This window comes from Myxine glutinosa, chromosome 8 (assembly GCF_964187855.1).
Source record: "Myxine glutinosa chromosome 8, kmMyxGlut1.1, whole genome shotgun sequence".
NCBI classification, from domain to species: domain Eukaryota; kingdom Metazoa; phylum Chordata; class Myxini; order Myxiniformes; family Myxinidae; genus Myxine; species Myxine glutinosa.
Window position 1 is genome coordinate 143,154,335 of NC_136268.1, and position 26,542 is coordinate 143,180,876.

General features: G+C 42.7%; 2 protein-coding genes across 16 annotated transcripts in view; one reads left to right on the plus strand and one right to left on the minus strand.

Moving 5' to 3' along the window:
- The window catches only part of LOC137432979 (transcriptional activator Myb-like), a 33,431-nt gene extending 22,000 nt beyond the window's left edge, over positions 1–11,431 (plus strand). For 2 of the 6 annotated variants that reach the window (XM_078783797.1, XM_068125342.2), the window contains exons 7-16: positions 2,678–2,737; positions 2,869–2,970; positions 3,558–3,782; positions 4,165–4,404; positions 4,529–4,656; positions 4,771–4,876; positions 5,050–5,148; positions 5,820–5,933; positions 8,141–8,208; positions 8,867–11,431. In XM_078783797.1, coding sequence (XP_078639923.1) covers positions 2,678–2,737; positions 2,869–2,970; positions 3,558–3,782; positions 4,165–4,404; positions 4,529–4,656; positions 4,771–4,876; positions 5,050–5,148; positions 5,820–5,933; positions 8,141–8,176 — 1,110 coding nt within the window. In that variant the 3' untranslated portion in view covers positions 8,177–8,208; positions 8,867–11,431. Of the gene's footprint in view, positions 1–2,677; positions 2,738–2,868; positions 2,971–3,557; positions 3,783–4,164; positions 4,405–4,528; positions 4,657–4,770; positions 4,877–5,049; positions 5,149–5,819; positions 5,934–8,140 lie in introns of all 6 variants that reach the window. The other 4 variants (XM_078783796.1, XM_078783795.1, XM_068125344.2 and 1 more) reach the window with 2 other exon arrangements.
- Positions 11,141–26,542, minus strand: part of AHI1 (Abelson helper integration site 1) — a 136,155-nt gene continuing 120,753 nt past the window's right edge. For 3 of the 10 annotated variants that reach the window (XM_078783788.1, XM_078783789.1, XM_078783786.1), the window contains exons 25-27: positions 21,238–21,306; positions 15,365–15,527; positions 11,141–11,985 (exon numbers count right to left, since the gene is read on the minus strand). In XM_078783788.1, coding sequence (XP_078639914.1) covers positions 11,948–11,985; positions 15,365–15,527; positions 21,238–21,306 — 270 coding nt within the window. In that variant the 3' untranslated portion in view covers positions 11,141–11,947. Of the gene's footprint in view, positions 11,986–15,364; positions 15,528–21,237; positions 21,307–25,955; positions 26,054–26,542 lie in introns of those variants that run through there. The other 7 variants (XR_013624415.1, XR_013624414.1, XM_078783787.1 and 4 more) reach the window with 6 other exon arrangements.

Sequence of the window (26,542 nt, forward strand, 5' to 3'; positions counted from 1 at the left end):
GGCTCGCTACGGTCGACTCACCACATTTTGCTGCTGGGGCACAGGCTTGTTTTAACTTGGGATCAGACCGTGCTTGACACAATTCTAAATTCCCTATAATAAAATTTAAAACCTCTTGGGGTGGGGGATATTGTTTTGTAAGAACATTAATATTATGCTATTATTATCGTTGGTGCTTTTTTTTTTTTTTTTACCTTCGCCACCGAAGGTGGATGAAGGTTGTTTTCACCCCTGTCTGTCTGTTTTTTTGTCTGTCTGTGAACAAGATATCTCAAAAAGTTGTGGACGGATTCGGACGAAATTTGGCAGAGAGGCATTGCATGTGACAAGGATGAAATGATTTGATTTTGGTGAAAATCCGGATCCTATAACTTTCAAGTGATTCTTCGCCAATGGGAGATTGGGCCAAAAACGATACATAGCACGATATCTCAAAAAGTTATGGATGGATTTGGACGAAACTTGGTGGACCAGTTTGGTGTGTGACAAGGACGAATGGATTCGATTTTGGTGAATATGGATTAGGATGTGAGAATTATTAAATTTTTGAAGTGATTCTTCAACATTGAGAGATTGGGCGAAAAGCGATTAAGTTAAATCAGTTAAACAGTTAAAAGGTTGTGGATGAGTTATGACAAAACTTCGTGGACGAGTTGCTTAGGTGACAAGCAGATTCGATTTCGGTTCATGTCCAAATCTAGATTCGGCCCAACAGTGGGATAGAAACCATAAACTCTTCAGCCTGGCGGAGGTATGCACTCTACCGAGTGCCGTTCTAGTTACTTTTGTTGTTAGAAGCGGCATTGGAAAAATGCTACGGAAGTGGCAGGATGGGTCGTGTTATTAACTCTTGTAGGGTATATACGACTCCAGTAGATCTTCGCTCGGGTCCAGTCATCGAAGCAATAAGTATAGATTTCCTCACTGATGTCAGGATTCCTCCAAATCTCTAAGTTTAGAGTTCAACAGCAGTTGTGAGTGCTTTAAAAGGTAAGTAAATGTGTTTGTGATTTATAATATATTTTTTACTGCTGGTAAAGGTTTTCCACGAAATGCCATGATAAGCATATAAGCGTTAACACGGCAATTTACCAAGGAGGAAACCGCTTGGAGAGAGAGGGTATATTGGTATTGACTAGTGAGGTACCCGTGCTGCGCACGGGTGGGAGGCCGGAAGCAAACAGACAATGCAGATAACGGCGAATGCTAAAGTATGAAACCAATAAATTCCACATTCCTGTAGCATCTTCAGTCGCAGGTCAGACATGGACAGCAACTTTGTGAAGGACTTCCATGAAAAACGTACCAGTTCGCAAACAAATGGGTACGCTTGTTCTATACCCAGTCAATGGCGAATCTGCATATGGCGATCCGCGAATATCATGCTTAGAACGTAAAACCGTCATGGCATTTCGTCATTCACTTGAACTCGATATCTCTTTTTTCATTCCAAACAGCATAACTCCAATCACAAATTAAATCTGACTATAATTCACCAAATGTCCGTCTGTCTGTTCGAAGGTACCGCAAAAACGGCTGAACCGATCGCAACTTTATTTTGGGTAGGTATTCCTAGGACCCCTGGGAGTAAAATAGGCTCTATTGTTTTTCCAAGTTTTCCAATTTTCCAGTTTTTCCAAACATGATGGAATAATATTTACCGATATGAACAGTGATGTGGCTTTTGTTGAAATTCTACGTACCAGGAGAGAGTAGATCGACTCCTGACGAACTCTTCCTGTATAAACGTGCGGCTACGAAGTAACACGGCAGCGTGTGCAAAGCGACTGATTAACAGGTGTAGCGGCCGCTTCCGTGTTACAGATTCGGCACGCACTCTTCACACATAAACGTGCGACTGAGAAAGACGTGTAGCGGCCACTTCCGTTTTGCAGAATTCAATTTTTTTTCAAAATGGACGCCATGTACTGTTTAGATTTTGATGATTTGCGTGTGATATGATTCAACAGATGTTTATATGAATCGTTTAAAATAAATAAAAACCTGATATTTTGCCTTTTCATTTGAGCTTCCCAATTGAAGCCCCCGCCCATAGGGCGGGTACCGTTGCAAGTAGCATTAATATAAAAAAATTAACTTTTAACAACATTCGTGACATAAACAAATATTTAAATCCTGATGTGAAGTTCCGTATGGTTGGGTGAACACAATTACGAATTCAAAATCGTAATTGTATTCACTCAATTCCATTCATAAATTGATACTTTAACAAAATACTGTTTTAAATGATGGTTGGATTGGGATATTGTCAAACCAGCTCATTGCCGTCATCTGTCCACTTCTGCATTCGCTGTTCATAGTTCTCATCAAAATCAAAACGATATTTGTAGAATTTCAATAAAAGCCACATCACTGTTCATATCGGTAAATATTATTCCATCGTGTTTGGAAAAACAGTAAAATTGGAAAAATTGGTAAATTGGAAAAACAATATAGCCTATTTTACTCCAGGGGGTCCCAGGATTACCCACCCAAAATATCGTTGCGATCGGTTCGGCAGTTTTTGCGGTACCTGCGAACGGACAGACGGACATTTGGTGAATTATAGTAAGATGTTGTTTTGTAATAACATTAATATTATGCTATTATCATGCAGTGTTGTTATTATTGATGTTTGCTTTATTTTTTTACTTCATTGCCTTTTTTCCTTTTGTAGAATACGTTGCACAAGCAACATCAATGTGCCGGCCTGTCGGATGCAGACATCTTGCAGCAAGTATGCACCTACACTCTGCAGTTATATTCATGTGACGTTGGGTCTCTTCCTGTTGAGAAGTGACACTCCCGTGACGTTGCAGGGCCTCGTGTTGAGAAATGAGCATTTTTGTGTGACCCTTTCCCCAACAGTATAACTGCTTCAATTTCGAAGAAGATCCTGACAGGGAGAGGCGGATCAAGGAGATCACGATGCAACTGATGTCTACGGAGAACGAGGTTCTTGGGCGACCGGTGAGACCCTCGACTAGTTTGAGTGACATCCACTAAGGAATGGGGTTATTCAACAGGGTCGTGATGGTTAGAGATGTTCTCGGCCCTCCACTTTTATATGATCCTGATGCTCTCAACTGCAAACGGCTGTCCACTTAAAAATACAAAGTTTGGTGCTTGTTGAGAAGGTGAATGACAGAGGGTGAGAGGTCAATAATGGAGCAGATGGAGATGGTTTCTCTTCTTTACTGAGCGACAAAGAAGCAAACTGGCAGACAGCACAGTAATGAGGAACATAGCACAGTGGAGCAAATGGGTAATGCAAGGAGACTGATGAAGAAGGGGAACCACTAAGTGGTGAACAGTACTTTTAAAGTTTGGGAGGATAACAAGGTGTCGGTTGCTAGATGACAAAGTGGAATTTGGGAGGAAGGAAGAGGAAGGCATGATAGCAGGGGAGGTCAAGGAGAACATCAGATCTTTGTGAAGTGGAATAATTAGACGAGACCACCAATTTGTCTGCAGTGAGACAGTACACCTTGGCCTTAGCCTGCTGCTAATAAATATTCGTGCACGATATATTTTGAGTACTCTTGTGTCTGTTGTAGATGGAGGGAAACCCAGAATGGACTTTCTCCAGCAGCAGAGAGTCGAGGTCAGCGCACACGTCCCAAGAGCAGATCGTAAAAGGTTCTTCATCACCCAATGTCGAAATGAATGACAGGTTGAGCCCTCCGCCAAGCTACCTCTGCCTTGATGTGTCGCCTGTTTACTCGGTCTCAAATAGTTTTTCATGCACCTCCAACCTGGAACCTTGCAGCAGGACCAATATGGTAAGACCACAGGGCTGATTCCATCATTCCAAAGACGTAATTTTCCTTGATAGGTCCTTGTGGATAATCTGGATGCTAATGTCAGATAGTATTGTGTTGTGATATCATGTAATGTATGATGTTACATTAAACCCATGAGCAAGGAAGGTAAGCATCTGTAGGTAAAGCTAAATGCTACAAGTAGAAAGTTTAAATGGTGAGGTTGCATTTTCGGGTTGTGGATATACTGCCGGAGACCCACAGCAGAGGTTGTGGACCCATTGTTTGGAAAGTTCCTGGGCTAAAAGGGTTAAAACCTCTGCGAAGGATGGAGCTCAGCTGATTAAATAAGGAATTGAGGCAAGTTCAAACCTTTGTCTTCACTTGACCACATTTCTTATAGGACTCTACATGCCTGAGTGAACTACACACGATGGACTTCCTGCAAAATGTATCCCCCAACCCAACGCGCTTTACCATGGATGTACATGCACCCAAGACCACTGCACGGTACTTGTTCACATATGCCGACACAGGTCATGCCAAGGTGATGCAGACCGATGGTTCAGAGTATATGTCCCAACAGCCTGGCGTAACCCCGAGTGGAACGCCCATCAAGACTCTTCCCTTCTCTCCTTCACAGGTTTGTGCCGCGCCTTTGAACCCAGCTATACAAATCTTGGAAAAACGTGTCTGGCACTCCAGCTGTTTCTCATTGAGTAATGTCATAATTATTGCTTCTCCTTCTTTCACTCGAATCCTATTAGTTCTTGAACACATCAACCAGTCAGCGAGAAACAGCCTCCACTTCGGCACCTGTGTACAATCTAAAAGCGCACATGCCAGTGCCACAAGTGCATGAGGGGCCGGAGCGGCCTCAGAAGGAAAACAGCTGGTATCATTTTCTTATTTTTCCTCACCTCCACCTTCCTTCACCACATTGCTCTTGCCACCACTTTACTGCTTCAATGTATTCAATTTGTTCGCCCAATGTAAATGCGTGTCCTAGTTTCAGGACTCCACGGAAGTCCATCGCCGAGTTGGAACCCCAGCACGAGATGCTTTACAGAGGCTTACCTGACAACGAGGACAGGAAGTTTGGCCTTAAGTTCCTGGTAGTTGAAAGATTTCTTACTTTTTATTTATTTATTCGTTAATCCATTTCACGTGTTTGCTCTTTCTTTATCGTGAATCCACCTCGTGTCATGAACACAGCCTTTTGTTCCAGTTGCTGCACGAATTGCTTTCCTTTGTAGCTTATAATAGCTTTAACGCACACCCTTTGCAGCCCTATGTGAGCTCCCCACTCATTGACGAAATGAGGTTGGGAGACGAGGAAGACTTGCTGCCCAAGAAGGAACAAAGCACCTTCCACATAAAGCAAGAGGTTTGAAATGTCGACTCCAGATTGCGCTGACGGCTTTCTTAAATCGGCTTTCTAATCCTTCTTTCCCTTTTTACCTCCGCCAACTAAGGTGGATGGGGGTTATGTTTTCACCCCTGTCTGTTTGTCTGTGAACAAAATGTCTCAAAAAGTTGTGGATGGATTCGGACGAAACTTGGTAGAGAGGTTGGGTGTCTGACAAAGACTAATCGATTCGATTTTGGTAAAGATCTGATTATGGATTCGGATATGAGAAATATTTAATTTTTAAGTGATTCTTCACCATTGAGAGATCGGGCGAAAAGCGATATATAACATGATATTTTAAAAAGTTATAGACCAGTTATGACTGAACTTGGTGGATGAGTTGGTTAGGTGACAAGAACAAGCCGATTCGATTTTGGTTCAGGTCCGAATCCAGATCCAGCCTATCAGTGGGATACAAAACGAACTGTTCAGCCTGGTGGAGGCCGCTTGTTGAAATATATATATATATATATATATATATATTTTCCTCTATGATTTGCTCTTCTTTGGTGGGTTCTTCAATTTTGTGCTTTGCCAGCCTTTTGGGCTTGTCGTCTCATTAGCAAATGGGCCTTAATGACCACCAGAAAGGGAAGCAGAAATTTGGATGTTTCTCAAGACGTTCTTTTCTTGACATTCTCTTTCAGCCTTGTTCCCCGACGGACGAGCACTCCATTGTGGTCGAGATGTCGAGCTGTCCATATGGGGCCCCTCAAGAAAGCTCTTCCTGCTGTGCAACTTCAAGCTATGGTCTTGGCTTGGTAAGGATTATTTATTGTGTTCCCTTACTCTTTTATTTATTTATTACTTGCAAAATCGAAGATTTTAAGTACTGTATATTGGTCGGTTGTGTTTGTGGTTCTGTCTATCTGTTTGTCTGTTTGTTTGTCACCAGCCTACAGGTCATAATTCTAAACCGATCGTCACGAAACTTCAAGTTGTATAGGTCGTCCCAATTGAGAAGCCTATTGTTTTTGGGGTCAAAAGGTCAACAAAGGCCAAAGGTCACCAACTTTGCCAAATTTCTAAAATCCTCAATTTTCATCCGATTGACTTGAAATTTGAAGAGAACTTGCATATCTGGTCACTGAATTCAACCAAGTATATTTGAGGTCAACATAGGCCAAAAGGTCAACATAGGCCAAATTTCTAAAATCCTCAATTTTCATCCGATTGACTTGAAATTTGAAGAGAACTTGCATATCTGGTCACTGAATTCAACCAAGTATATTTGAGGTCAACATAGGCCAAAAGGTCAACATTGGCCGAATTTCTAAAATCACCAATTTTCATTTGATTGACTTGTGATTTTAAGAGGATTTACATATATGGTCACTGAATTGAACCACCAACTATTTTTGAGGTCAAAAGGTCAACGGTCAACTCAAGGTCAACCTTACAAAATCATCATTTTTCATCTGAAAAATCGTCACTTTTCTTCCTGTTGACCCGAGCTTTGATCAAGATTGTCGATTTTAATCTTGAAGAAATGGACAATTTTCTGTATCGATGGAATTTTTTCCTTGGGGGGGGGGGGGGGGGGGGAGCGGATTTTGCAAGTATCGTGCTCCGCATGACGTCTTCTTGTTTTATTTATCCTCCCCTGGAGGATAAATGTGTTCTTTCTCATTGGTTTTGCCCATCGTTCTTATGCTTGTTCTACACACAACCACTGAAAGGTTAGTAGAACCTTTGCTTATATAGCTATAGCTAGTTTGCTTTCATAGTATAGCTATATATAGCTAGTTACCTTTGCTTATAAAGTGACCAAAACCTGGCCCGCGCCAGTCTCGCCTGTGGTTTCCATGGTGGATGTGGCATGTTTGTGCTGACCGACACCTCCACCCCACTGTTGTTCAGCCACGGACTCACCCAGAGCCGCGAATGGGGAAGTGTACAGTTTGCGTGTCAACATCCGGGCAGACACGTGCCTCACTTTACCAGAACGATTGAGCAGATAGCATTATCCCAGGCTATGAGCCTTGGTGTGTCTGCTCTGCTACAGCAATGGGAATGCATTTGCACCAATTAATTTGGCCCAAAGTATCGAGACCAACCTTGGGTCTTACTCACCGTTACAGACCTGGAGTTTTATTAAATTTCCCCACAACTTCAGAATGTCCTTTTAGCCTTTAAAATATTGCCTGCTTTTGGTGTATCACGAGAAATATTTACCTCCACCACCGAACATGGATGGAGGTTATGTATTCACCCCTGTCTGTTTGTAAGCAGAATCTCTCAGTTATGGACGGATTTGGGCGAAATTTGGTGGACAGCTTGGGCGTGTGACGAGGACTAATTGATTCGATATTGGTAAATATCCGGATCTGGATACAATAATTATTTAAGCGATTCTTCACCACAGAGATGGGGCCAAAAAGAGATATAGCACGACGTCTCAAGAAGTTATGGACGAGTTGTGATAAAACTACGTGGATGAGTTGGTAGGTGACAAGAACAAGCCGATTCGAGTTTGGTTCAGGTCTGGATGCAGATCCGGCCTGTCGGTGGGATACAAATCATAAACTGTTGAGCGTGGTGTCGGTATGCGCTCTACCGAGTGCCGTTCTAGTTTCCTTTGCATTTGCCATAAAATGAATCGTCTAAAAATATCTTTCAGACTTGTACATCAGTTGTTGTCAGATCAGTTGTTGCGTCACATTCTTCCCTTGCAACAGGCACAGTTTTCTGTGCTGTAGTCGTAGCACGGGCGGAGCAGGCATCAACATTTTGAGCCAGGAATTGTTGACATTTAAACAATGGTTCGACAAGTATATTAGACTTTTGATGTAATCAGATGAAAATCGATGTTTCTTGACGTCTTGCACAATGTGCGATCAGTGAAGTTGACCTTAAGTTCCCGGTAGTGAATGAAGGTGTGCATCGTACAATTGTACAGATTGGCGCGAACCTTGTGAACTGATTTATCTCTGTCCCCCAAACCTGCTGTCCTCCCCCTTCCCCCCAGCGTCAGCCTTTTCAGATGTTGTGCGTTACCAAGTGACCTCATCTGGCGGCTCTCAAAGTCAAGACTATGTACATGATGCCCCACAATTCCTCTCGCCCTGCTTCTTGTCACCTGATTTTCCCTTTACAAACAAATGTACAGGCCTGCTTTGTTGCACTGCTTCTTTTTCCCTCTTTTTTAAGTCCTGGTGCTAGCAGGCTCCTGCTTTGGCGGTGGCAGGTTGGGAGTTGGGCCTGCTCACTTTGTGCTTGCTCCCTTATTGTTTCAGCCCCGTTTGTCAAGCTGCTGTGCAGCTTTGAACAACCAAAGTGCACTAACCCATACACTCCTGTTCATACCTTGCAGCATCCTTTCTCCAAATTTTCGCTTGGCAATTCCCGGTGCATTCTACCTGCTATCATTGATCATCTTGCCACCTCGTGCTTTACCCGTTTCGTTTCCTTTCGATAACGTGCCTATATATTGGCCCTGTGAAATGAAACATCACATTATTACTCATCCCCACGCTCAAACGATTCGTGTTGTTGTCTTGTGATTTGTCAAGCTGATTACTTGACGAATGTTGGAGCTCTGAACGGCTGTGGGCCCAACTTGTAAATTCCCTACAATGATTCTTCTCGCTTTATCTGCCTAAGACCTTCTAATTGCACCTTGCCTTGCTTTGTTTCTTTTCTTCCTTGTAAATATTTCTCATTCGAACACCTCCCTCCCCTCCCACCCTGCTAGCATCCTCTGCTGGGTCATGGTGGGGCGGACGAGAGGAGTCTGTTTGGGCTTGCTTCTCGCCATCTGTTCCTGTAGGAATCCTTGTTCAAACCGAGGCTCAAATCCTACGCCTCTTCGGATTGCACCGATCTGTGCCAACCATCACTTCCTGGAAGAAGTTTGACTTTTGTTTGGTATAGTCTTTAAATATTTTATCCCATCCCCCTTCCTCATCCCTACATTCGTAGTGTGCTGTGGTGTTAAGACAATTTTTTAACGTCTGAGGTTGGCGGACCTCCTGTTCCAAAAAAAGCTGTTGTACTCCACTCTGCTATCTTTTTTTTATTTAATTTAATTTAAAAAACGTAATTCCAAGCAATGGCCAGCACTTGATGAGTTTTTACCTTTCTGGTTTTTATTCCGGCTTGAACAAGCATGTAGGCCAAGGCGTCTCGTCCGAGCGTGCGAGCTTATTCGACGTGCGTTTAGACAACAAACAAGAAAGCAAAGAAAACTTTACTTCCAAGCAGCTCGAACATATCACGTGAAATGTGTTAAAACAAAACGCCTTTTTACGGCTTTGAGCATTGCAGTGAGCTCGCAATTATTTATTAGGGATTTGAAAATGTATTGCTATTTAAAGAATCTGCGGGTTTTTGGGGGGGGGGTTTGGAAAGGGGGGTGGATGAGTTGGGGGGGAATGAATAATGGTTTTTGGCACTATCTGCTGGCAAAGATGTCGTACTTTACGCTGCTTTCCGAAAGGGCTGCTTTCGTATTCTATTCTTCATCCCCCCCGTTGGTACCGGATCCTTTCGCTGTATCTCCAATGAATGTATCGTGGGAATTGAGAGAAGATAAAGCTTTGCTCAAATGACATATCCCCTCTTCCTGTTAGCGCCGGTCTACAAGGTCTCTTTCAACGATGTCGCCGTTTTATCGATTGCACTTAATAGGTTGCGCATTTTGTAGTGAATACAGAGTCGAGGTTTTTTCCCCATGACGGCATGGCCAATGGCAGTCCTCAGAACCCCGACGGCTTTATAGGATACAAAGTGGGTCCTGCGTTTGTCCATTTTCACAATACCAGGAAGTATACTCACCTATAGGGTCAAACGGTGTACTAACTGCTCCTCCCATATTTCTCAGAGGACCTGCTCAACATTGTTGAGTCTCGTGTTTGTAGAGAGGAGAAACTGGTACTTTGCGTTTTGGGGTTGTTTTTTTGCTGTTCCTTTTTTTAACCGACGCCTCAAATTTCTAGGTACTCAACGCTAACGAGTCTGCCATGCCGAACAGAGGTAATCGCTATGAGCATTCAGACGGGCCTCCTCGGCTTTCGACTCGTTACGCATTGAAGAAATCGGGAACTTCTGCTCTTTTCTCCACAAAGTCGAAACGTCTTCTCGGGAATTTGTAGCTAAATAAATAAATGCCATCTTGCGGAAGCTTTTTCTTCCTTTTTTAATGCTGTCATCGAGAGACCTTTTTTTGTGCTGCAGAAGTATCAAACAAACACTTCAAATATTCATTTATGTACTTCACTGCTACTTAAAAAGTAGCCTTTAGCTGCTCATTTGTCTTCTAGAATTTAAAACACTCTGTTACTCTCATCCTTCAGCGATCCAGTTTTGCACAAACTGATGATCCAAGTAATTCAACACTTCTTTATGTTCTTGAAAGCTATTGTTCATTCTGCTGAATGTTTTTATAATTGTTATTATTGTTTTAAACAGATAACTTAAAGCGTAGAGTGGTCATGGCGTTTCATGTATCTGCCCCTCGTGCCGTCTTTGATTTAGTAGTTTAGAGGTCGCTGCTGCAGGGTCCCGGTGCGGGGGGGAAAATACGAGAAATGAAGGGTCTTGCTCCCGTCTCCACCTTCACACCCTGACGCTAGAATGTAGAATGCGACGAAGGCCGGCGCAAAAAAAAGGCCTTGTACTCTATCTCTTGGCACAAATCCCAGCGGAGACGCCATTTTCGTTGTTTGCTCTTTACATTTCGATGCCCAATGTGGTAGGAATGTGCACTGAATATTGTTTTTGTTTTTTTTGTCGTTTGTATTTCTTTTTGATGTGAATATAGACATTGTAGCACTAAGCAACAAGTAATTTAATGGTGTCAAAAAAATTTTGGACGAGGATCTGAAGTCTAATGCGACAGCTGCGCTTTTGTGTAACTATCCATGGACCACAATGTTTGTCAACACATGAGAGTGGCATAGCATACATAGCACTTGGTTACCTTCTCAATTTTCTCGAATCCTCTCGTGTAAGAGCAGTGCACCCTAAGTCCGTCCTCCTTTTTATTTTTTAAAGATTACAAAACGTACGTACCATTTGATATTATTGAAAGGTACATTTTAAGAACCTCACCCGAAAACTGTTGTTTCACTGCCATACATAATGTGCACGCAGCTTTTAACAGGCAGGCAAGACGTGGAAGTGTTAAACACTCACGGTAAAGAAAAAAAAACCCCATTTTTCACTTGTATACAAATTTTTTATCAGTTTTACTAGTCTTCCTTTGCTTTGGTGTACAAATGTAAAACATTTACCGAAATAAAAATTGTTACCAAATCCACTTTGTGAAGGGTTTCCCTCGATCTCCGGAGCTCGCGGACCGAGAGGTAATGAATCGTCGACGAGCGACTGGGGAGGAGGTTTGTTGATGTAAAGCGGGGTGGACAGGCCCCAGGAGGCAGAGACGAAGGGCCATCCCAGGCCGACCGTCCCATTGTCGATGTTCAACAAGGCAGGGGATGGGCGTCGGTCGGCATGCTCGGCACCATCTGATCCCAGAATCTTCCTGCCCGGGGAAACCGCTGAATGTTTCTCCCCCGCAGATGCTCATTTTGGAGGCTGTCAAAGGTGGCATTGTTAGCTATGGTGAATATTGAATGCGAAAACTACAGCTCACAGAAGTGTTCCATACATACAGTTTATGAGTACGATGTGACTCTTATTATGTAAGCAACGAGAAACTTTTAAAAGAAAAATTCCCCCTTTTAGCATGCTTGCTGCCATATTGAGAAAATACGGTTGAGTAAGGGCAGCCTGTTGCCTTGGATGAAGTGAGGTCATCTTCCTGGCAGGTGGCTCACCCAGACTCGAACAGCGACGGGTTCACATCATGCGCTGAAAGAGTTTGATCGGTAAACTCGAAGTTAGTTCATGCAAACAAATGACAGCAAATTCATCTGTTATTTCCCAGTATAAAAAAAACAAACACTGCTTGACCAAATATGTGTCGGAGACGTTCAAGCTTAACAAATGTAAACGAAGGCATGCTGCAGTTTATAAACACCATGTTGTACAATAATTTCGAACACAGTGGCCATAACCATTGATTCTTTTTTTCTTTCTTTTTTTTTTGGTAAATGGGCGGGAAAATCCTGCAGGCAGCGTGAAGTACGGTCGGGGAAATGGCACGCTCTATGGGCAGCCATTAGTATTCATTTGCGTCTAAAAGTCCGGGCCCTTGAGCCCTGCGAGAGCCATTGTCTGAATAATTGGGCACAACAGTGGGATGGAACACATGGGAGACAAGCTGCAAACCGAGCAGAGGTCTGGCGAGACAATGGCCATTCTCCATCCGTTTCCTTCTCCACCGATGAGCACCATGGTTGGTGCCTCGGCACCCCCAATGCACCAATCAAAAAACAATCAAACCGGGGCTTTCTTTTCTCCTTCCATGTGGTGCCTTATCTTTTGTTGAAGATTAATGCGTACTTGCTCATTCATGGACAGGGATTGCTCGGAGGTAGCTGTCTAATCTCGATGGAATAGCTTCCAGCTACAACAGGCACGACTTTGAATAATCCTTTCAGGTTTCCTGTCTGGTTAGCACTTGCTTGTAGATGTTGAACTCCCAGGTACTGTGTGAAAGGTAGGACATTGTGTGTTGGTACTCTAACCATATTTATCATTCCTGTTACAATATACATGGGGCCCACTGCATCACAAGGCATAGTCACACCTCAGTTTGTAAAGAAAGGTGATTTGCTTGCAAATGATTTTTAGGTTATTTCTGCGAAATAACCTCAGAGTGGGTCCCGGTGTCCGACTGTCCGTCCGTCGGTACGTACGTCCATAAACATTTGATTAAAACATCTCACAAACTACCTGACCGATATGGACCAAATTTGGTACGATGTATCATGACGGCAAGATCTCATGGGGTTGTGCTCCCCATCTGGATGCGCCCCCTATAAACGGAGTAAAATGGAGGGCTTTGGCCCAAATATTGGATTCTTCCAAAAGCCCAAATAATTGGCTTTGGCCCAAACTGTTTCATTCAAAAATCTTCTTCTCAGAAACTGCCAGACGGATCCAGACCAAACTCACCACAACATATAGGGACCATGATCTAACCTTAAGCTGTGCTATTGTGCGTATCTCTCCCGGAAAGGAGGTCGCGAGCCCACACCCCAAATCCCTCATTTTGACGAAAAATCTTCACAACTACTTGAGCTATATGGACCAAATTTGCTACAATGCATCAGGACAGTAAGGTCTCATGGGGTTTGTGCATCTAGATCATCCAGATCATGTGCATCCAGATCCACCCAATTAAAGGGGGGGGGGGTGTAAAAAGGGAGGTTTTCCCCAAAGGGAGGTTTTGCCTCAAATTCAGGTAATTTATTGAAAAAATATTCTCAGAAATTGTGGGGAAATAACCGTCAGTCCCCCATGGGGCTATTTGTTTAGCCAATTCTTTCTACACTGCTGTTCGTTATCAAGGAGCTGAAACTCTTGGCCTCTCACCTTTTGGGTGGTATGAGGAATAGATCTGTGTAATATTAAAGGTAAATCTTGAACGGTTTTTGAAATATAGTGTGCACAAGCCAAATTACGAGATGGTTCCCATGACGACAGAATTCAGCCAATCACAGCAATGATCTCTTCAGGTTGAGATAATGTCATGGGGAATAGATAACTGCAATATTAAAGGTACGTTATTTGAAATATCGTGTACACAAAAGTACATGGACGGACAATCGGTCAGTCGGACAAAGGTTATTCTAATGTCCCTCCCCCGCCCCCCCTTCACTTCCCCCGTCTCCGACCTTGTCACCTTTAATCAGTTATTTCAAATTGTTTTACCTTTACATCTTTCTGGCATCCCAACGCACCTGCTGGAGGTTGAAGGTTTCTCTCCACCTCCGTCTGTTCATATTTTTAAATAAATAAAGCTTAACAATAGTAATGGTTTTCCCATTAATCATGATTAAAGTTGTTCCTGTTGGAACTATTTCCCTCATGCAGGTGTGCTCTTGTGGCAGGAATGTAGAGTAAAGGTAAAACCTTCACATCAACCCAACCCACGGGCTTGTGGGGAAGATGCAATGGCAGCGCCGTGCCACCGATGCGGTGCCCCCTGTTACCAGTAAGCTGGTACTCATTTTGCCGACCTCGGAAGGATGACTGACCGAGTCAACCCACCTAGTGTTATTTAACGGCCAGACAGGGGCTCAAACTCAAGACCCTAAGATCTTAAGACAGCCACCTTAACCATTAAGCCAACACCAGGCTCGCCCTATCAAACGTAAGCACTTGTTATAACAAAATGTGTATAAAGTGCAAATTGGAAACCATTCGTTTGTGTGTCTGCATGACTGCGATGCGTGAAGGCCTAATCGCAGCAAAGTGAACGAACAAATCGATCGGCGAGCACATTGGTCAGACTAGCAATGAGCCAAGACGTCGAGAAACAAATATGATGCAGGTGGGGACACAGGTGTAGCATCAAGCACACATTCGTTGGAGCGACCGTGACTACAAGGCCCAAGTGGACCCCTATCAAACCAAAATGTTGATGCAGTGGGCAGCAGCTTTCGGAGGAACACCCGGTTACCGGCACAAATCCACCTCGACCTTATGACCCCCCCATCCTCCATTCCCTCCCATCCTCACCCATCCACTTTCACTGGCAGATGAATGGCTATGACGTGCATAAACATACAGGTGGTGAATTGCTTCCTAATAGGATGGGTTTGCAGAAAGAGAGAAAGAAAAAGAGCAATTGATGATATTTGGACGGAACGCACCTAATTCCTGCGAAACGTTTCCTGTGTTCGTTTATTCCATTTGTTGTCATGTACAAAGTCCAATTGCAGGCCATGATCAAATAGTTCTCAACTTTATCTCGAGGATGATGCGCTTCACTCATCTTTTAACTGCCTTCTCCTTCCACCCAACGTCCTCCCAGCCACGACACCAGATCCGACCCACCCTTTCTCTCCAGGATCTGCTCCCAACACGCTTTTTTTCCTGAATGTTGTTTTCAATGTTTTCCCCCTTCTTCCCTCCATTCTCAATATAGATCCTGTTCCTTTAAAGAGGCCGATAAAGAGGCTTTAAAGAGGCCGATAAAGAGGCTTTAAAGAGGCCGTTAAAGAGGCTTTAAAGAGGCGCACACTTTTGCTGCTGAGTATCGGAAACTCAGAAAAGCAGCATTCATCGAAACTGGATATTAAACTTGGAATTGTGCTGTCGTCACCGAGTTGGAACTCACCAGAGTCTGCCACGTGGCTGGCTGGAAAGTACCCCCGGGTACCGTCGGTCCGGATCCCGAACCACCGGTCCGCGCTGTCCTTGCGGAGCACCTGCAGCAGGTCGCCGCATTTTAGCGCTATTTCGTCGGAGCGTCCCGCCACGTAGTCGTAGAGAGCCACCACCTGCCAAACGCGAAGAGCGACGATACGACGAGTCGTCACGAGGCCATCGATGAAGCACAGTTTTGCATCGGCTAAAGTGCTGCTACGTTCCGGTGGCCTACCTTCGGGCCTTGCGATCATCGTATGCGTTATTAGGGCGACGGTTTGTCACATGAAGACCACACCAGATGGGATGAGCAGGTTACCCCCTTCCAAAAGACCACTGATGAGCAAGCTGCATCTTACTATAATTCACCAAATGTCTGTCTGTCCGTTCCCAGGTAGCGCAAAAACAGCTCAACCGATCGCAACGAAATTTTGGGTGGGTAATCCTGGGACCCCCTGGAGTAAAATTGGCAATATTGGTTTTCCAGTTTTTTCAAACACGATGGAATAATATTTACCGATATGAACAGTGACGTGGCTTTTATTGAAATTCCACAAATACCGTTTAGATTTTGATGATTTGCGTGTGATGTGATTTAACGGATGTTTATATAAATCGTTAAAAATTAAAAAAGCCTTAAATTTCTGATATTTTGCCTTTTAATTTGGGCTTCCCAATTGAAGCCCCGCCCATAGGGCGGGAACCGTTGCTAGTTTCACTAATCTGATAATGACGTGGTAAGTCTCCTCAAACTAGTACGGTTTTGAAAAGGTGAAAATACAAGCCCTTAGAATTTTAGATAATGCTGCATTCAGTTCACTCGAAAGGCACAACATTTGCAAGCTAAAAGAGGATGTGAGAAGGATATGGTGAAATATATAAAACCTGATCATTTGGCCTGATGGTTTTGTTAAGTGTACCATGGCTAAAGGGCGGGTTAGGATAAGTGGGGACCCATTGAGGGATAAGCACAGGGTTGGTGATGAAAGTGAGATGGCAAGCGTAATAAATCGTTAACTTGCTTCAACATTTACGCAGGAACACGATGGAATTGCCGATCGCTGCGAGAATCTATGGAGGAAGTGAGGAAGGGATTTGAGAGGAGTTCCATGGGTAGAGGAAGTAAAGCAGATAATAAGCATCCGAGACTGGGTGTTGCGGGCGGTGGCAGAGCAGATAAGCGTGACGGTAACGGATATCGTTAACAGCTCATTGGAGTCAGGAGAGGTACCAGATGGTTGGAGGCTCTACATGCCTATCAAGAGGTCAGGACCGTCTCCTTGGACGTATCTCAGGCGTTCGACACAGCCTGGCATCCTGCTTTACATGCCACGCTCTCTGCCGCTGGCATTCAAGGATGCCTCCCCATTCCTAGATTTCTAAATGATTTCTTTCACGCAATCAATACGTTGCTATCAATGGATCTCCTCCTAATGGAGGCTGGAGTTCTGCAAGGCAGTGTGTTGGGCCCAGTCTAGTTCCTCATTTATATAAATGACCTCTGATGCACTGGAAAACCCTCTCTTCCTTTTTGCAGATGACAACCTTGTGTCGCATAGTACCCCCATCCCACTGTTAGGTAGACTGCAGCTGCTCACTCTCTGCTGATAAGGAATAGAGTAGATGCTGGTTTCATAGATATATAGAAAATGTCCTTCAATCCTGGGAAATCTCACTGCCTCACCTCGTCACTCTGGAAGGATCATCAAACTAATCCACCTGTATATTTTCATGGTCAGCCACTGGGAAAGTTTAACTCTCTTGAACTTCGAGGCCTCACCACCAGCCAGGACCTCTCCAACTACAGACTGGTCATCCTATGTTGACCAAGTCTTTCCTTGGAATACTAGAGGTACTCACAGTCTGCAAGGACTTTGGCCGAAGCTCAATGAAGCACTCTCCCCTTTGGCCTCGATCCCAAAGCTTTGGGCCTGGATTTTTTTGGAATCTAAAGCTCTCAACGTTATTGGAATCTCCTGCGATGAGGCTGAAGTACAAAGTCTGTTCCTTTCCCATCGCAGGCAGGTGATCCAGAGACAAATCGGAGAACTTCAGACCTATTGAACTTCATTTGAGGGGAAGCTGTTAATATTAATGAGGGATCGGATGGGGAAGTTTCTTAAATAAATTTAAGGTGCTTAAAGGCTTTCCGTATAAATTTACCAAAAGGCAATCATGTTTTCAAAGATAAATGGAGTTCTATGAAGGAGTTTCTGATTGGATGGAGGAAGGAAGCTTTAGCTTTAGGACAGTTTAGGACAGTTTAGGACAGCTTTAGGACAGTTATTACCTCTGCCACCAAAGGTGCATGGAGGTTTTCACCTGTGTCTGTTTGTTTGTCTGTCTGTGAGCAGGGTATCTCAAAAAGTCATGGACGGGTTTGGACAAAACTTGGTGGAAAGGTCGTGTGCGTGACAGAGATGAATTGGTTAGATTTTGGTGAAAATCCGGATCCAGACACTAAAATTTTAAGAGAATTTTTTTTTTTTACAATTGAGAGATCGGGCCATAAACGATATGTAGCACGATATGTCAAAAAGTTGTCGACGGATCATGCCAAAATTTGGTGGATGGGTTCAGTAGGTTATAAGAATATGTCAATTGGATTTTGGTTAACGTCAGTCTGAATGCAGATCCGGCCTATCAATGGGATACAAAATGTAAACTGTTCAGCCTGGCAGACGTATGCTCTCTACCGAGTGCTGTTCTAGCTATTCATACTTTAAATCAATTTTTTTTTGGGATACAGACAGAGTCAAGGCTCGTGTAAGAGCAAACACACTAAACATGAAAACATGCACAGACACATAAAACTTCCAATGAAGGGAGCGGGAGATAAGAAGGGGAGAGAGAGGGAAGCACACAAGCACAACAACAGCAGAGAACAAGGACATCGGTAGATCTGTGGAAAGGGGAGGGCTGTGGGTGGGGCGAGGGATACACAGTATAAAGCAAATGAACACCACTAGGAATTTCAGGAAAGAAGGTGGAGATTGAAAGAGATGGATTTGGGGTGTTTTAATGGGGGTAGAAAAGATCAAGGTTTTGGATTGGGGAAGATTAGAAAAGGTGGTGAAGAGCTGTTTTAAAGACCTGGAGGAAGGAGTGGGATTGAAAAGAGTGAGGGAGTTTGTTCCAGAGGTGGGAGAAAAGAGGAATGAAGGAGTGAAGGTGAGCAGAAAGCCGAGATGTTGGCAGTTTCACCAGAAGAGGGTTGCTGGCAGATCTTGTGCGACCTGTAGGAATATTTGCGGGACAAAGCCCAGAGAGAGCTGGGGGGGCAAGGCCGGAGAGGAGTCGGTAGAAGACAGAAAGACCGCCAACCTGCCTGCGGTGAGTGAGTGAAAGGCCCTTGGAGTTAGCTTCATCGCGGGAGATTCCAATGATTCTGAATGCTTTGGTTTAAACAGCGTGAAGACGAGCTAGGTGTGAAGCAGGAGCACCAGACCAGAGGTGAGAGCAGTATTCCATTGAGCTGCAGATGAAAGCCTTGTATGTGGTGAGGAGCTCAGGTGTGCCAAAGAAGGACTTCGCACGACGGAGGATGCCCAGTCGGCGACTGGCTATGGAGGCCAGCTTGGAAATGTGGTTTTCCCAAGAAAGATCATGGCAGATAGTGAGGCCCAAAAGGTTGAGTGACAGAACTTCTTGGAGAGGATTGTTGAGAAAGTAGATGGGAGGGTTGTCCAGTCGATCTTTTCGGAGAGACAGGGTGAGAGTGTGAGATTTGTCAGGATTGAAAGACATGTTCCACTTGTTTGCCCAGTCTGTGATTTTGTCCAGGTCTGCAGAGAGTGAGGAGGCTGCAGACTGCCGATCTGAGGGAAGAGGATTGGAGCGGCAGAGAGTAGAGTCATCAGCAAAGAGATGGAGAGGATTTTCCAGTGAGTCGGAGAGATCATGAAGTGAATGGTGAGGTTAAGGGTCGGCTTCCCAAATTTGCAGAAGAGACAAGGCTTGGAGGAAAGGTCGATAGTAGAGATGATGAGATTCAGGAAAGTCTCGGTACTTCAATATATTGGGCAAAAGATTGGCAGAGGCAGTTTAACATAAATAAATGTAAGATGCTGGGGATGGATAAGAATAATGAAAATAGAAAGTACATGAAGCAAGGGGCAATATTGGAGCGTGTCACGCAGGACAAGGATCTGGGGGTGGTTTTTGGTTCCGGAGGGGGTGGTTTTTGGTTCCGGAGGGGGTGGTTTTTGGTTCCGGAGGGGTGGTTTTTGGTTCCAGAGGGGGTGGGAGGAGGGCATAAGCACACTGCACAGTGCCATGCAGCTACAGGTAAAGCAAACAGGGGTTTAGGTTTTATTTGCATGAGGATCACACAGGGTAGTCAAAACAAGTTGACCCATGTATATTTCCATGATCAACACCTGCCTCCCACTTTTTTTAAATCCCACAACCTTTGTTTTACTAATCTCTCTTTTACATTACAGGTATGGATAGCAGAGAAGGTGTAGATAATAACAGGTATAAATATTATTACCCTTACATGAGCGATGAGCATGCTCTAGAAGACAGACCAGAAGACGTTCTCGGTGGAAATCTACTTCCGAAGGCCGTCGTTTAAAGGTGACTATGGTGGATGGTTTGTTGATGTAAGCTGGATTGGACAGGCTCCACCAGGCCTGTCCACTCCAAGAAAGTTCAAAACCAATTCCAACTGCAGAGAAGCCCCATCTACGGAAACCATGCGTAAATGGATAAAGAAGGTCAGGATGGAGGGGCGTGTGCTAAACCTCAATTTAAAATCCCAACACTGGCACAGTCATTGAGGACGCAAATCAGTGAGATATAGTGACGAGTCATCCCGTCTGAGATTCTGGGGAAATGAAACCTTCCGTGAGGACTGGGTCTTCGTGACCAGAAACGATTAGGCAGGATGACTTCACACAGAGTTGTTCAAGCATAGAATGATATTTTAGAGAAGGTGATGGCAGCATGGGTATGTTATAAATTAAAACTATTTGGATAAGTACATAGAAGCAATGGGCACAAAGGAGTGAAGATCTATTCCCCAGGAATGGGAGGTAGCTTAAGATCAGCCAGGTGGGATTACGTTATGATGTCTCTAAGTTGAAGATGTCAGATTGTTTTGCCTGTGTGTCCTGTCAATTGGGAATGTGTAGTTTATTTATTTATTTAAGTTTATTTTATTTTATTTATTTTATAGTTTATTTATTTATTTAAGTTTGTTTTATTTTATTTATTTTATAGTTTATTTATTTATTTAAGTTTGTTTTATTTTATTTATTTTATAGCTTATTTATTTATTTAATTTAATTTTTTTTTTTTAATAGTTTCTTTATTTATTTAAGTTTGTTTTATTTTATTTATTTTATAGTTTATTTATTTATTTAAGTTTATTTTATTTTATTTATTTTATAGCTTATTTATTTATTTAAATATATATATATATTTTTAAATAGTTTCTTTATTTATTTAAGTTTGTTTTATTTTATTTATTTTATAGTTTATTTATTTATTTGTGTAGTTCAGGAAAAAGGCTCCAGAGATAGTGTTCTTTCCTCGGGGTGTTGGGAATGTGGAGATACGATGTACTTGATGGGATGAGCGGCACTTTACTGTGTCTGGGTTTCCTTGTGTGTACAGCATCTAATCTAAGATACCAGTCCAGTGTCCCCGTGGTTGTTATCTCCATATTTCCCTGCCATATATGGACATCACCACAATCAGACAATAATGGACGAGCAAGTAAGACACGATAGGTAGGGGACAACCTCCACCCCATGCATGGAGCCAAACACTCTCGGGTTTTGGTCTAACACACATGATGCAAAAAATGAGAGAAACAAATTCAGTCTTCCCTAAACTCACCGTCCCATAATGGGAAGTATCTCCACCACTCTTCACCTCAATTCCTGTTATTTTAGCCTCAGTTCCCAACTGTCAGGAAACACAAGGACAGGATACATAATACATTTTTACATTCTCAATAACAATGTTACCTTTTATAAATTCTTATGCAAAGGTGAGAATATAGACGTTTTAAAAACCATCTGTGGTGCAGTAGTTGATCAGACATACCCCATCCCCCCCCCCCCCCCCCCGTTGTTTATATTTACACCGAGTGGTTACACGGAAGTACCTGCTCATAAACCTGACTTTTCACCATAATAAACCAGGTTTTCTGCGGCTCAATGATGGAAAAGCAAATACATGTGGGTGGGTGCATGACTCCTTGTTGAACCCAGCAGTTCTGCTTGGTCGTGAGACTTTTTGAAGTCAACTCCAGGTTTCTGGATTGTTGATTTTTAACCAATGCTAATGTGCCACTTTTACAAGAACACACAAATAAATCCAGGCACACAAATTGGTCATTCAGTTCATCACACTTGGACTTGTGTCACAAATGCATATTGAATTTTTACATTTAACTTGCATTTTCATTCAACTGAGTTCTTTATTTTGAAGCATTCACGATATGGTGGAAGGTGCTGTTTTTTCATTCATTCATTCATTCATTTCGGTTTATCGAAATAATTAAACACTGGACAAGGCAGTTCGAAGACTGAAATTTGTCAAATTTACAATAATAAAAGTATTTCAAAAAACTTACAAATGTATATAAAAACAATAATAATCACATAAAATTACATTAATAAATTTAATAAATATAAAACTAGAACGCCACTCAGTAAAGCGCATACTCCCACCGTGGGTGGCCGCTGCTGAGCCCTATCTTCCAATGGTAAAAAATCCTTCAAAAAATTCCTGGATCCGGAATAATATCCTGAGCTTCAGCAAAAACTAATCAATTCTTCCTTATCCCAAGTGCAATCATCCCACCAACTTTCATCCAAATCCGTTCAGAACTTTTCCAGATATCTTGTTCACAAACACACGAACACACACACGGACGGACACGATCGAATGCATTACTCCCTGGTGGGAGTAATTACATTAATCAAAATATCAAAATAACTGAAAGGAATGAACAAACATGCATAATCAAACAACAATAAAAAATATAACAAATTCTACCAACAAAATAACCTAACATAGCAGAAAACTTAAGAAGATCAACAAACATATTATGCAGGTAATTGATTCCATGCATCTACATAACAGAATTAAGCATTTCAATCAAAAAAGGAATTATTGAATTATTGTATCTCTGAGTCTTACACCGAGCTCGGTCAAGATGTTGAGCATTCCTGAGTTGCATATTATATCGAGACACAGATTTTAAACTCTTATATCAGCTGGTGTTGGGCTAGCGGCTAGGGTGTCAGCTTAGGATCCTAGGATCCTGGGTTCGAAACCCGGTCGATCGCTGAATTAACGCCAGGGGGGTTGACTCAGCCTGTCATCGGGCGGCAAAAAGGGTTGGCGTCAGGAAGGGCATCCGGCCGTAAAACATTGCTTCAAAAAGGGGACCGAAAAACAACAACTACCACGGTTCCCGAAAAAGGCCAACCCCCGCTTGCGGGGAAAAATGGCCTCTAAAGGTGGTTTATATCAGCTGGAGCAAAATGTCTTGCCCAAGACGGTTTTTCAAATTGTGGAAGAGGTGGAGACTTAAATTATCCAAAATGGTGATCGATGTAGTGACTTAAATCCAAGATATAGGAAAACGAAGAAGCGTAAATCCATGATGGTGTAAAATGTGGACAATTAAATCCAAAATGGGGGAAAAGGCAGAGACTCAAATCCAAAATGGTGGAATAAGCAGAGATTTAAATCCATTATAGTGTAAGATGTGGAAACTCAAATCCCAAAGAGTGGAAGAGGCGGAAACTTAGATACAAAATGGCATAAGATGCGGAGCCTCATATCAAAATGGTGGAAGAGGTGGAGACTAAAATTCAAAATGGTGAAAGTGGAAACTAAACAGTGGAGACTCAAATCCAAAATGGTGTAAAATGTGGAGACTCAAATCCAAAACGATGCAAGAGGCAGAGACTAAAATCCATAATGGTGGAAGAGGCAATGACTAAAATCCATAAATGGGATCAGATGTGGAGACTCAAATCCACAAGGATGGAAGAGGCAATGACTAAAATCCATAAATGGCATAAGATGTGGAGACTCAAATCCAAAATTGTGAAAGAAGCAGAGACTTAAATCCAAAATGTAGGAAGATAAGGCAATGTAAATCCGTAATGGAGATGCGGAGATTCAAATCCCAAATGATGCAGGAGGCAGAGACAAAAATCCATAATGGCGGAAGATGCAGAGACTCAAATCCACAAGGATGCAAAAGGCAGAGACTAAAATTCATAATGGCATAACATGCGTAGACTCAAATCCAAAATTGTGGAAGATGCAGAGACTTAAATCCAAAATGTTGGAAGATGAGGAAATGTAAATCCATAATGGTGTAAGATGCGGAGACTAAAATCCATTATGGCGAAAGATGCAGAGACACAAATCCACAAGGTTGGAAGAGGCGAAGAGCCAAAGACTAAAATCCACAATGGCATGAGATGCAGAGACTAAAATCCACAATGGCGGAAGATGCAGAGACTCAAATTCCCAAGGATGGCATAAGATGTGGAGACTCAAATCCAAAATTGTGGAAGAAGCAGAGACTTAAATCCAAAATCTTGGAATATAAGGCAACATAAATCCATAAGGGAGATGCGGAGACTCAAATCCCAAACGATGCAGGGGGCAGAGACTAGAATCCATAATGGCGGAAGATGCAGAGACACAAATCCACAAGGATAGAAGAGGTGAAGAGCTGAAGATTAAAATCCATAAATAGCATAAGATGCGGAAACTCAAATCCAAAATTGTGGAAGAAGCAGAGACTTAAATCCAAAATGTTGGAAGATAAGGCAACGTAAATCCATAATGGAGATGTGGAGACTCAAATCCCAAATGTTGGAAGATGAGGAATTGAAAATCCATAATGGTGTAAGATGCAGCAACATAAATCCAAAATGTTGGAAGATGAGGAAACATGAATCCATATTGGTGTAAGATGCAGAGACAAATCCAAAATGTTGGAAGATAAGGCAACGTAAATCCATAATGGAGATGGGGAGACTCAAATCCCAAATGTTGGAAGATGTGGAATTGAAAATGCATAATGGTGTAAGATGCAGCAACATAAATCCAAAATGTTGGAAGATGAGGAAACATGAATCCATATTGGTGTAAGATGCAGAGACAAATCCAAAATGTTGGAAGATAAGGCAACGTAAATCCATAATGGAGATGGGGAGACTCAAATCCCAAATGTTGGAAGATGTGGAATTGAAAATGCATAATGGTGTAAGATGCAGCAACATAAATCCAAAATGTTGCAAGATGAGGAAACATGAATCCATATTGGTGTAAGATGCAGAGACTTAAATCCCAAATGTTGGAAGATGAGGAAACATAAATCCATAATGGTGTAAGATGCAGAGACTTAAATCCAAAATGTTGGAAGATGAGGAAACATAAATCCATATTGGTGTAAGATGCAGAGACTTAAATCCCAAATGTTGAAGAGGCCGAGATTTCATCCAAAATGGTGAATAATGCAAACTGTTCCAAAAAGTTGGAAGATGCTGAGAAACATCAATTCTTGAATGATCGACTGGAATCCACCACAGTTTGTAGTGAAATTCAATTTATTTGTGAACAAACAAATACGAGTAAGAGTGAGCATGCTGCCAGTAAACTATTAGACCTTTGAAATATGTGCATGAGTTTTGATGTGCAAAATAAAATAAATAATAATTTAAGAGCATCAGTGAAATAGAAATGCAGTCGTGTATGTAGCGTTGTCAGGATAGTTTCATTGCTGATGAATCTCAGAAGGCAAGACTTCAATTACACCTTTAATCTCGATAGGAATTTACAGTTTACATTAGACCACAGGATCCTTGGCATCGGCAAGCGAAAACGATAGAGATTGCCCCACATAACTTCCACTAACAGGTGGCCTGCCATGGGACTTGCATCCAGCCTGCGTGAGATAACGTTCTGTGGGGATCGTGAACCACGCCCAAATGATCGTTGGGAATGTTTTCCTTTACTTTCATAATAAGGAGCGCAACTTATGAAGACGGTAGTTACAAATACAACAGAATAGACAGCGGCCAGGTCTATTGAAAACTGTACTTGTGGCACACTTTATGACTAAATATGACGTCATATGATTTACCGTAAAACTGCGTTCAGAGGGGTGAAACCTAAAGTTACAAAAGAAATGCAGATGACTTATCGCACTTCAGGAAATCAACTTTCCGCATTGCTTTAATGCTTAGAATAGTTATACATGGTGCAAAGTGCATTCTACGCATGCAAATTATACTTCAAAGAGCACACTATGATAAAGGTATGTTTGAAAGAAATTGAAAGGTCAAAACTACAGGTGAACAATTAGAGCACGAGACGAATTCTTCATATCGCCCACTCGCAGGAATTTTACCAAAAAGGGTAGAAGCATTTACAAAATTGGGACTTGCAAAATCTAAGAAATTTCTGAGATCACCTATTGAGCCCTCACGGGAAAGTATGCTTAGTGGTGACCAGGAAAATCCACGCTAAAATTCTCAACCGAGTGTCTCATATCATCGGTGCTTGCAAGGAAATACCGTGGTATATAAGGTACTTGAGCACAGGTGGAGGCCGTTTGATCCACCATGCCTGCACTCCATCGATTTATGTTTATCGACTCCTGGGTGGAGGAGCACTGAGAAGAAGAACAGTGGGGCAAACACAGGGAGGGGCATCACCAGGGTATTTTGTATATCAACATACAATGGCAAACCTGACTCAGTTGCATTCTGAGAAAAACACAGAAGAGCCCGTTGCTCACTGCAGTGTCAGCTGCGACACTGATAACCGTGGCATCAGCCAGCCTACTGGCTTTAGAAGCCATTATTTAGCAAGATCGTCAGCATACCCTCCACCTCCTAGGGAGACGAATCAATCCACGGACGTGTTTCTGGCTCTTTGGAGAGATGCCTTTTCAGATTAAAAAAGATATAATTTCAAACATTATAATAAAGGCAAGGATGTGTACTTTGGCTCGAAAGCTATAGCTCATGGTCAAACATAAAGGTCGACATCCGTGGCAAGGCCACACCATAAACTTTGGGAGTTTCGGGACAGCTGGCTGTCATCGGCACAGAGTGGATTCCTCCCAGATAGTGATCTGAAATTGTCGCGTGATCGAGTA